This window comes from Lethenteron reissneri, chromosome 45 (assembly GCF_015708825.2).
Source record: "Lethenteron reissneri isolate LAM-NWPU_2019-01 chromosome 45, ASM1570882v1, whole genome shotgun sequence".
In the NCBI taxonomy this organism is placed as follows: domain Eukaryota; kingdom Metazoa; phylum Chordata; class Hyperoartia; order Petromyzontiformes; family Petromyzontidae; genus Lethenteron; species Lethenteron reissneri.
This window is the reverse complement of record NC_083823.1, coordinates 2,147,072-2,159,003: the sequence shown is the minus strand read 5'-3', so window position 1 is coordinate 2,159,003 and position 11,932 is coordinate 2,147,072. Positions and strand designations below refer to the sequence as shown.

The following is an 11,932-nucleotide window of genomic DNA, read 5'->3' as shown; positions in this document are numbered from 1 at the left end:
CTTCACATTTCACCATGCTGGTCAGTGGGTTAGTGAAGGTAAGCACTACAATTGATTTTGCTGCACTACCCAAAACGGTGCCCTGCAACTTATAACACCTGCTATGGACGTTGGTTGCCCTTGGAACGACCCAGAACCCATTTCTGCTTAACTTCAGACCTGATGGTGAGATCAGATGCACTGCGGGTAATTTAGTCATACGGACCCATTATGTATAAATTGTGTTTCCTATAAAATAATAAACCAATAAGTTGTAAGTCTATGTCCCATTCCGGGGTAACTCAATCAAACCATCCCCAGAGTAACTGTATTGCCATTCACATGCTGGTGGTATCACCATAGTTGGCCATGATGTCCGGTAAGTCAGTGGTGGTTCTATGGATAGACGAGACCTGGCCAAAAGAACATGGAATTTCCACCCATCTATACCGTATTAGGTTTATTACAAGTACAATATGTAATTTACGAAACGTGACAATTTAGTACAGTACGTCCTCGGCAGAACACATTGAGATGGAATTGGCCAAACATCCCAATGCAGAACCCACTCATGCGTTCCTGGATGACTTAATAACATTCATATTAAGTCGATATAAAGTATAAACAAACAAAAAATATATGCAAATACCTCTCCATATTTTGTAACTTTTGTTGATCAGGGAGAAAATATCCCGCCCCTCCCTAAGATGCAGTGATGGCCTCGTGTTGCTGAGTCGTATACAATTAAGTCGCGGGCTGTGTTTCAGCCCACCGGCTGAGATAGCTACCGGCCATGTGAAATTAAATTAACTCCGGAGGTCGTGGGTTCGATTCCGACCGCTGACGCCTGCTGCTGTGTATTTGGAGTTTGCATGTTTTCCTTTCCCAGTGGTCGTGCGAATTTTTCTCCGGGTCCTCAACATTTAGAATCAACGTGCATTGTATTAGTATTTGGGCTGCAATACATTTACACGTGACGATAAGCCACTTCGTTGAGCTATTATTGGGGCCAGGTCGCTTCTGAAAAATAACCTAAGAGCTCCATTGGCCTTACCTGATAAAATATAAAAACAGGCAACTTCACTAAGCATTTTTCGTTCCTGCATTAAGACTCATCTTTATTCAATAGCGTATGCCTCTACTACTTCCTTTCCTCGTCCTTAAAACATTCGCCATCCCCTTCCAAATCTCGCCAGCCCTCCCTTTCCCTATCATCACCTTCCCTTACCATCCCTTCCCCTCTCCAACACTTAAACCCCGACCCTTTTACCCCAATCAGACAATATGAATGTACCATTTATATTTCGATTTAAGCTTTCGCGACTGCATTTATAAGTCTTTATGAAATCGCTATGTATATTAAAAAAAAGAAATCCTAACTAAGGGGCCGTCCATAAATGACGTCACGCATTTTTGTACGATTTTTGACCCCCCCCCATTCATCACACGGCGTCACAAAAAGTCAGACCCCCCCTCAAATATGACGTCACAAAGCTCTGCCCCCCCCTTCCTCCAAATAAAACATGCTTCAAATCGCTTTAAACTATTGTCATTGTAGTGCGTATTTAATGTGGCGCTGCACTCTGATGTTGTAGGAGAAAACATTTATTAAAAAGTCTATTTAATTAAGTAGAACGCGTTGTCTATATTTATTTAAAGTTGCGCATTTTGATGTGACGTCACATTTCTCACCCCCCCCCCTCGTCACAAATGTCTGACCCCCCCCCCCCCAGGTGCGTGACGTCATTTATGGACGGCCCCTAAGCCGCCGAACGAATAAAACAAAGTAAACCCGCCGACGTAAAATGGAGCAGGGGCCGATAGGAGGCACAGCCCCGCCCCCACGTGGTCCCCCCGCCCCCACGCGGCCCCCCCCCCACGTGGCGCCCCGCCCCTACGTGGTCACCCCGCCCCCACCCCCCCACGTGGTCCCCCGCCCTCACGAGGCCCCTCATCCCCACATGGTCACCCCGCCTCCACCCGCCCCCACGTGGTCCCCCTCCCCCACCCGCCCCCACGTGGCCCCTCATCCCCACGTGGTCACCCCGCCCCCACCCGCCCCCACGTGGTCCCCCTCCCCCACATGGTCACCCCGCCTCCACCCGCCCCCACGTGGTCACCCCGCCCCCACCCGCCCCCACGTGGCCTCCCTCCCCCACGAGCCCCCCGCCCCCACGTGGTCCCCCTCCCCCACGCCCCCCACGTGCACAGTTCCGGGTTGAACCCCAAGAATCCCGACCACGTGGGCGTGACGCGTGCGGCCTCGCTAGTTCCGGCGGCTTTGGCGCTAAAACTCCGTCGTTGTTGTTGCCCCTCTCGGCATTTAAACCTCGATTTTAAACACGACCCGACCCCCTCTCACGCAATTACAACAACCGCTGTTCTTTTAGGTCGCCGCTAAACAATCCTATTGACGCCCAAGAGCGATTGCAATTTCTCAGCTCCACGTGTATTCACTTTTTATTATTTCGTCGCCGAGTTAACGCGCGATTCGCCGCTGCTGCTGTCTTCAAAGTGCGAATTGTTGAGTTTCCTCGGTAACGAACGCGATAGTTGCTCACTCGTGCGATGGTGCTCATGCTGAGCGAGGTGGCTCTGCCGGACGACGGCGTGAAGCACCAGGAATCGGCGATGTCGCTGTTCGTGAACGGAGAAGACGCGGGCAGCGGCGTCTTGTGCGTGGCCGAGAGGTACGGGGTGATCCTGGTGATGGCGAATCTGTGATGGTGATGATGGTGAATCTGTGATTGTGGTGGTGAATCTGTGATTGTGATTATCCTGGTGATGGTGAATCTGTGATTGTGATGGTGGTGATGATGAATCTGTGATTGTGATTATCCTGGTGATGGTGAATCTGTGATTGTGATGGTGGTGATGATGAATCTGTGATTGTGGTGATGGTGAATCTGTGATTGTGATGGTGGATCTGTGATTGTGATGATTAATCTGTGATTGTGATGATGAATTTGTGATTGTGATGGTGAATCTGTGATGGTGGTGATGGTGAATCTGTGATGGTGGTGATGGTGAATCTGTGATTGTGGTGATGGCGAATCTATGATTGTGGTGATGGTGAATCTGTGCTTGTGATGATTGTGAGTCTGTGATTGTGGTGATTGTGAATCTGTGATTGTGATGATGGTGAATCTGTGATTGTGATAGTTGTGATGATGGTGGTGGTGAGTAGCGGATTTGCGAGCTGCGCTACGAACCCCGCGAACCGAGTTCGGTTCCAGCTCGTGGCCATCACCACCAGTGACGATTATCTGAACCGGTCCTGGGCCACCTCCCCTAGGGTCGACTCGGCCTCAAATGAGTACCTGGTGCGGTGTGTAAACGTCGCCACTAGGGAGACAAAGGCGGCCGGGCGTGGTGCTGGCCACCCCACCCCACGTGTATCGTTCCGGCCTTCATAGGCGCTCGGTAACCGCACTTGCCCAAACAGTCTGTTGAGGCTATACGGGGGAGGGGGGATCTTTGTCTTTGGTGGTGATAATTATTGTGAATCGGTGATAATGGTGGTGGTCATAGTGGTTTTTTATTTGTAATGTTTATGTTGATAATGTTTATGTTGATAACTTCGCGGTGGCTACGAGATGTTAACTACCTCGCCTGGTGTACAGGATGTCGTGGGTTAGATCCCGACCCTGACGACTGCTGCTGCTGTATATTTTGAGTTTGCATGTCTCTCTCTCTCCGTGGCCGCGTGGATTTTTCTCGGGGTCCTCCGGTTTCTCTACACACTTTAGAATCAACAACGTGCGTTCAGAGTTTGGTTGCTATACATTTCCACATGATGAGCCACTTCGTTGAGCTATCATTTGTGGCCAGGTCGCTTCTGAAAAAGAGCCTCGGTAAAATAATTGATGTTAAGCATGATGTGCACATCTTGACCTGAAGAAGGCACAGACAAAAATACCACATCCTCTTATATGGAAGATGCATAACCCAGAATTTTGAGTCCATGGCTATCCAAAGAGTGTCTGTGTAATGGGGGTGGGGAGTGAGTTTAAAGTTACTGTTAGGGAGATGGTGGCACGCGGTGGGTCTCATTGCTGAGAACCTGGTTTCGAATCCGGGTGATGCCCGTAATTAAAGTGGCTTCTCAAGTCTTGCAAGGCGATGGTCACAGCCTGATCACCATTGACCGCACACAAACGTTACGTTTGGGTGTTCACTACACTTGTCTAAATTGCACCCGTGGGATTATTTTAGTTTCGTTGTACGGGAGATGAACACTTCCAGTAAAATGCGTGGTGGCGTCGTTGGGGATGGCTTTCTCTCGAGGTGGTGCACTGCTCACTACTCGCTGTGAGAGCTCTGAGTAAAAGTTCCTTTGAAAACTCTGGGATTTAAATGAGAAATTAGCTCTTCGTTGGACAGGGCTCTCCCATGCCTCCCCACCCTGCAGCAATTTACATGTGTATCCGGGTTAGCCGTGTAATCGAACCTGTAATATAATCGGTGGAGGCATCGATAATTATTTAAATAACAGGGTTGCTCAGCTGTAATGCCCAGCGCATGGGCACCCGAGATGGTCGTGTGAGGAGCGGTGGCGCAGTGGTTGGGTAGTGTATTGCCCTGCAAACAATACGCTACAATCCCTGTGACCTGGGTTGGATACCCGCTCACATCCAACATCACTGACGAATATCTGAACCGGTACTGGGCGTCTCTCCTAGGTCGACTCAGCCTTAAAACGAACACTTAGGGGGCCATCAATTTAGTAGGTACGCAAAAATCTGCCAAAACTTGACCACTGCACCCCTACACCCCTCCCTGTACGCATGCGTACTTTTTACCCCCCCCCCCCCCCCCCACTTGCGTACGTACGCTTGACGCACCCTCCCCCGAATCCTATATAACGATCAAAGATTAATAATATGAACGTGTTCAAACAAACAGATAGTCCACCGCCGGACTATCTAACTCATTTGAAGGCCAATGTAGACCCCCTCCATGCGTACGTTCTAAATGGATGGCCCCTAGTGTGGTTTGTTAAAAAGGACATCGCTGTTAAGACAAGGGTAGCCGCACCTCCTATTAGCACGGTTGGCTACGTGTGGTGCGAAAGAAGTTCTACATACATACATACATAGCCGGGCACGGCGCCGGCCACATCACCCCTCTTGGTGTCCCTGTCCGGCCTTCATGTAAAGGTGCTCGCTCGCAGCGAAGCTACGCTGCGTGGATTCTTTGTCTCTGTGCGTTGACGGTTTGCGTCGTTTCCACAGTCGGCTGGCATGGCGCGACGCTCAGGGCCACGGCGTGTCGGTGGAGTACCCGCGCGTGAGCCTCCACGCCGTGTCCCGTGACCCCAACACCTTCCCGCAGCACCACCTCTACGTGATGCTCAACGGCAAACTGCGCGGTGAGCGTGATGGCACGGGCAGTGGGGCTGCGTGCCCCCTCCACCTCTTGCTTTCCGGAATCGTCAAATCTTGTTTTTTTTGCGGAGTGGCCTTGCCTAGAGAGCAGGGAAAATAAACACAAAAATTAATGGAGAGATCGAACGGCTGGGCGACCACTGCATCACTGTCATCTGCAGGTCGCAGATAAGCAATGAATATTGAGCGAATAACAGCGTGTGTGCAAGAGTTTGTGTTTGGGGAGCGGTAGGGTAGTGGTTAGTGCGGTGCGCTACGAACCTGGCGACTACGAGTTAGATTCCCGCTCATGGCTAACGCTCGTCACTATAAATCCGAACCGATCCTGGGCCTCCCCTAGGTCGACTCAGTCGGTGCAGTGTATAAACATCGCCCCCGGGGAGACAGGTGTGGTGCTGGCCACTCACCCCCTCGTGTACCTGCCTGCTTTCATAGGTCCTCACTAACAGCACTTGCCCCAACAGTCTACTAAGGCTATACATGGGGGTCTTTGTCTTTGCGGCAAATGGACGGCAACCGCGCCGTGGAGCAACACGGCAGGAAAAGTTTGCCGCCAGGGCCGATATTATTAAATTGAGGTTGATTGTTTGTCATACATATATATTATTACACTTTTAGTTCGTCGTTAATCCAACATCGCTGTTCGGCGCTCTTGTCGCCCTGGCTCTCGTTTGCGAACGCAGCTGAGTGTGCTGCGGGCGACGGGGCGAAGGGCGACGACGAGGAGGAGGAAGACGACGACGATGATGACGACGACGACCCCATCACCGAGCTCCGCTTTGTCCCCAGAGACTCGTCCTCATGTACGTCCCGTGACCGCGTGGCGGTTTAGCTCTGTTAGTACGTTCAGTACCATGCCTGAGGTGCAGTACCACACCTGGGGGTCCGGTTATGGTCACAATGGTTCAACAGCAGCAACAACGGCATTATTTGCTGAAATTACAATTGCATTGTGATTGCTGTTCATTATAAATTACACAGTTGTGATCAATCCGTTAGGTACGCTGTCAATCTCTTGGCTATCGGTTGCCCTTAATCCGTTTGCGTTGTTATTAGACAGTAATGGCTCTTTGTTGTAAATGTAACTTAGGCTCTGGTGCTGGTTGAAGGCTGTGTTCGTTGTCCGAGTGACGGTGGTGGTGTTGGTGTCGACAGGGGTGGTATTGACACTGTTGGATGTAAATGTAACGTGTGGGGCGTTTCGTCCCATATTTAACAACAGTTTAACAATTTTACTTCTGTGATCTGACCCAGAAATCAATTATGCAGCATTGCTTGTGGTGATATTAAGGACTGTAGGTGATGGTGGTCTACCTAGAGAAGAGAGTGATGTGGTGCTGGTCCTCGTGTTAATTGTGGTGATGGTAATGACAGTGTTGATAGTGGTGGTCCTGACTGTTGTTGTTGAGGGCCTTGATGTGGATGGTGCTGATGATGATGTGAGCGGGGACATTGAGGGTGGTGTTGATGGTGTTGACGATGTTTCTACAGTGGAGGCGCTGTTCACCGCCATGTGTGAATGCCAAGCCCTCCATCCTGACCTCGACGAGGTTCTTTCAGAGGATGACATTTACGACGACAATGTTGGAGGTCTTAAATGCACTCACTAGCTCACTCACCCGTCCATCCATATACTTACTCTCTCACTTGCTCGGTCACACTCTCACTATCTCAACCACTCAAGAAGCCTAGTCACTCGCCCATCCATCTACTCACTTTCGCTTACTTAATTTCTTAACCGGTTACCTACCCACCCACCCACTCACCCACTTGCCCATCCATCCGCACCTCCAATTAGCACGGTTGACTATGCGGTGCAAAATAAGTTCTACAGACATACATACTCTCACTAAACTGCTCACTTATCCATTCACTTTCTCGCTCACCCACCCACTCGCTCACCCACCCACTCGCTCACCCACCCACTCGCTCGCCCACTCACTTGCTAACCCACTCACTTTGTGACTCAACGATCCACTCTCGTACACTCAAGAACCCACTCAATCACCCACCCATCCATTTGCTCACCCACTCACTCGCCCTCTTACCGACATCCAGCCAAGCAAGTGCTGCCAGTTGTGAACCCTGCTTTCTATGTTTGCGATTCTTTAACGATGTACAGCTCGTTGTATCGCGACTTGGGGATTGTAGAGTGGTGCAGCGGTAGCACATGTGCCTCGCAGCATAAAGAACCCGAGTTCGATTCCCAACACGGGTGCCTTTTCTTGCAGAGTTTGTACAATCTGCCACTGTACTGCATGGGTTTCCTCTGGGTTCTCGCATAGTAAAAAAAAAATCATTGCAACTGGTATTGGCCAAACTTCCCAATGCTGATAAATTACCGGCAAATCAGTTGGGATCAAACACAACAACAACATCGCCCCCTACTGCGAAAACTAGGTAACACCCTCCTGAAAGTGATTCCTGAGACTCTGTGAGGCTCTTCCAGGTAAACAATCTTAGCAGTACAAATAATAATAATAATACACCTATTTCCAACCTCTCTCTCTAACCGTGACCGATCGCCTCTCTCCGCTTGCCTTCGCTTGCGCCGCAGAGGGGGACACGGGCAACGGGGGGCGGCAGGGCTGGTATGGGGACCAGGAGGGGCTGGGGATGCTGACAAACACAGGCCGCGCCGCGCTGGCGCACCTCGACGGCCTCCTGGCCGACGCGTCGGGTCGGGCGCCGTCCTTCGGCATGGGCGGCGTGCGCGAACGCAACGGCACCGAGCCTGACGGTGAGAGACGGAGCCTCGCCAAGGGGACCCACCACTACCGCCGCCGTGGCAGCTGTCTGTGTGCGGCACAAGATCATCCCCCACCCCTTGGCGACCCCCACCCCCTGGCAACCCCCACCCCCTGGAAACTGTCGGCAACTTGTTGCAGAGATTCGCGGTTCACATCCGGCAGGCTGCCCTGGTTAATACTGCGGGTGTGTTAACGATAATACTTCGCTCACGGTGAACATAAAAAGAAATCCCCTGGCGTTTCAAAACAAGCGTGATGGTCCAATTTTACCAAATTTGAAAAATGACACCTGCAAATTATCCATAGTAATCGTCCTCCCTCTTCTAGCAGACACTTGCAGCTCAGGTGCTGAAGTCACCTTGTGCTGCACAGGGACAGCTCCCGCTGGGGGTGCCCTTTGAAGTGTTTTTTAAGATGAGACTCGATGTAATTCTCTCGTCGCGCTTGAGGTGCTCTTGCGACGCCCCAGCGTCTAGGGCCCTCTTTGTCAAAACCAAATCATTATGATTCCGTCTCTTCCCTTTGCATCCATCCATTTCAGTGCCTTGTTGTAGGGGGGGGGGACCCCTGTGGCAGCTGCCCCTAGTGTGGCAATCGGCCTGTTCTGGGGCGCTAGAGCCTGCCAGCAGGGGGTGATGTAGCCAGCTGGCCTTTCTCAATGAAGTGATTTGCACGACACCCGATTACGTTCCGCTCGTAATACGAGGTGATATAAATATGAAAATGTGCTCCACTAGCACTGCTTAATTGCAGCTTATCCGGAGCACTGGTTACATGTTTAATGCCTGGCGAGAGCTTAGACAGTTAATCTGTTCTATACTCTTTGGTTCTTTCGGTAAAGCCACGTAGAAAAATAATAATTAATTACTATTTAGGAATGATTATTTTTCTACGTGACTTTACCGAAAGAACCAAAGAGTGTGAATTCCTGCAGTCACGGAAGCTTCAAATCAAGTTCATTTGTTAAAAGTGGCAGCTTCCTCCAGTGGGCTGACGATCCTGCCTCAGTGGCAGGAGCCCCTCCCATGAGGTCTGTACGTGACATTAAGCTCAGCCCATCGCCTGCCATCCAGCGGCACATGTTTATTTCCCCCCCCCCCCCATCTATTTTCTTGCTGTCCGGTCGGGTCGAGCAAGCCAAATCGATGTTCGGTCGAGACAGCGATTAATTCGTGCGGAAATCTGGAGAGCCTGGCTCCACTTGCGTCGCGCGATTCCTTGTGACTGTGACGACTGGATGGGTGGAGTTGACGGAGCGTGCTTGTGTTCCCTCCCCTCCCCTCCCCCACCACCACCACCATGGTGCCCAGCAGATGGCATGGAAGTCGATGCAACATCACAGATCCCCCCGCACGGAGAGACCGGGCAATTCGACGACGCCGACGATGACGTCTAGAGGCGGTGAGTGCCGCCCCCGAGCCTCGGAGACAGCATCATTTCGATTTAAAGCTTTCGTGACCGCAGAGATTCATCTTCTTGGTTCTTTCGGTAAAGTCACGTAGAATGGAAATAATAAAATAATATAATAAAAATAAAACATAATAGAATAATTCTCACGACGTTTCGGCCACAATGCAATAGGACGGCTGCTTGCGTTGTTGCCGAAACGTCGTGAGAATTATTTTATTATGTTTTATTTTTATAATATTATTTTATTATTTCCATTCTACGTGACTTTACCGAAAGAACCAAGAAGACAGCATCATTGTCATCGTTGGCCATTGTCTATCCACTGTTGGATGAACGTCTCCGCATCTGATGGTCTGATGGGGTTCAGCGCAGGGTCCAGTGGATCATGGGAAAGTTGAAACAGCAAGGAGGCTCTTTTGTGGGGTTGGCAATTTTGTGTTGGAGTCTCTGGCTGTGTCCCGGGTTTCTCTCCCCAGTTTATTGGGGCTATGGGAACTTCCGCTTCATCTAAACCCAGTTCATAATCTAAACTTAACCCAGTTCATAATCTAAACTAAACCCAGTTCATAATCTAAACTAAACCCAGTTCATAATCTAAACTAAACCCAGTTCATAATCTAAACTAAACCCAGTTCATAATCTAAACTAAACCCAGTTCATAATCTAAACTAAACCCAGTTGCGCCACTTTGCGAGGCAGTGCTCCCTCTGTGCTTTGCTGCTCTTATTGTTCGAATATTCCCTCCAACAGATCAGTGGGGGTTGGGGGGGGGGCGTGTGAGGCGTGGCTCTCTTTCGTTACATTTGGTGGTGACCTGATCTCTCCATGCAGTGTCCATCGACATCGATGCTTATTTTGGTGCTTTGCCGTTGCCAGGTGGCTTTCAAGTCTCGGCTTCTGCCTGGCGATACTTGCACCACACGAACCGACCACGCCCCCCACTCCCCCCCCCATTCCCCCCCCCCATTCCCCCCCCCCCCGACTGGACATCCTCATGAGTCCCCGTGCCCGTCAGTTCTTCCACTACCGCCGTCTCGAGCCTCGCCACCGCTGAGCGTCGTCCCTCTGGCACGGGGGTTTCAAGTGAAGCGTCGCTGTCGTCCGTTCGCGGTTTCCGCGTGGGGGGGGGGGGGAATTTAAACTTTCGCTCATTCCCCGTCCTCCTACACCTTCACCGAAAGGCTCGTGCAAAAATGTTCTGGCCAGGATTTTTTTTTTTGCACTCGGCCAATCCGGGAAAGGCATCGTGCGTCGGTTGCGTTGTCGGGCAGCAACGTTGCGAAGTGGGCCGAGGATTTATCTCGCGCGGAGTAATGGTGGAGTAATGTACGCCGTCGACCGGTAGAACTGTGTGGTGTGTTTTTTTCAGACGTGTTCTTCTCGCGCTGTTTGATATTGTGGTTCGCCGGTTAAACAGCATTGGATTGCGAACGAGCGGTTAGCTGTGCGTGTATAACTTCTCTCGCACGGTACTAGCCAACCGTGATAATCGGAGACGTTTGTGCGAGTGCGCGTGTGCGTGTGCGTTAAAACCTTCCCTGCGAGTCCGTGCTCTTGCCCGCTGCGAACTTTTGCTCCCAGCCTCACTTTTGCTGTGAACCCCGACAGATGTCAATGTAAGTTTTTGTTGTTTCCTTACGAGGTTAATAAAGGGGTCTATTTTGTACGAGAGCCCGGGCGCTTTTGTCAGATTTTCACGAATGCTTGCGAAGATCAGCAGGAGGCACTGCAGCTGCGATGTTTACTCCATTTCGTGACGTGGGTGGGCGTGGTGGGGGTGTGGCTGGTGGGGGTGATAGTGGGTGTGTGGGTGTTGGGAATAGTGGTGGTAGTGTGGGTGATGGTGGTAGTGCGAGTGATGGCGGTCGTGGAGGTGGGCGGGCGGTAGTGTTATTGGCAGTGGGGGTAATGGTGGCAGTGGGGATAGTGGTGGTGGTGGTAGTAGTGGTGATAGTGGGAGTAGTGGGGGTGGTGGTGGTAGAGGTGGCTTTGGTGACAGTGGGAGGAGTGGGGGTAATGGGGGTGGTAGCAGGGCTAGTTGGTGGTGGTGGTCATGTTGTTTTGCTGAATGTAAACTGGACCCTGATGTTGTTGGGGGACATTGAACTTTGCCCCAGTGAAGTCTCCGCGCCACTCTAACTGGAGCGACGCCGCTGGGTGTTAGAGGGGGGGGGGGGTGCAGGGGGCGGTCGCTCAAAATTAAATTGATTCAAAACCGTACGCAAATACATTCCACAGGATCGAGATTAGCAGCGTGCCGATTACAGATTTGCACCCTGCGCTCTTCGTGCACGGCACGCGAACCCTGGTAAACTTCGCAGCATCGGCTTTTGGCTAACGATCGAACAAAGATGGTCACCGCATAGAGCGCTTTCAGATGCGCTTCTGCGGCCGTCTAGGACGTTC

The 11,932-nt window shown here is 51.2% G+C and overlaps 1 protein-coding gene across 2 annotated transcripts; it reads left to right on the top strand.

Moving 5' to 3' along the window:
• The first annotated feature begins 2,188 nt into the window (after nt 1-2,188).
• CLNS1A (chloride nucleotide-sensitive channel 1A) lies at nt 2,189-11,197 on the top strand. 2 transcript variants are annotated; one of them, XM_061570409.1, is made up of 7 exons: nt 2,189-2,669; nt 5,214-5,350; nt 6,050-6,169; nt 6,858-6,956; nt 7,924-8,106; nt 9,427-9,517; nt 10,403-11,197. In XM_061570409.1, the coding sequence occupies exons 1-6, from the start codon at nt 2,548-2,550 to the stop codon at nt 9,510-9,512; spliced, it is 747 nt and encodes a 248-aa protein (XP_061426393.1). In that variant the 5' UTR covers nt 2,189-2,547; the 3' UTR covers nt 9,513-9,517; nt 10,403-11,197. The 2 variants fall into 2 exon arrangements, with proteins under 2 accessions (XP_061426393.1, XP_061426394.1); XM_061570410.1 differs by having other exon boundaries at nt 2,192-2,669; nt 9,430-9,517.
• The last annotated feature ends 735 nt before the right edge of the window (nt 11,198-11,932 follow it).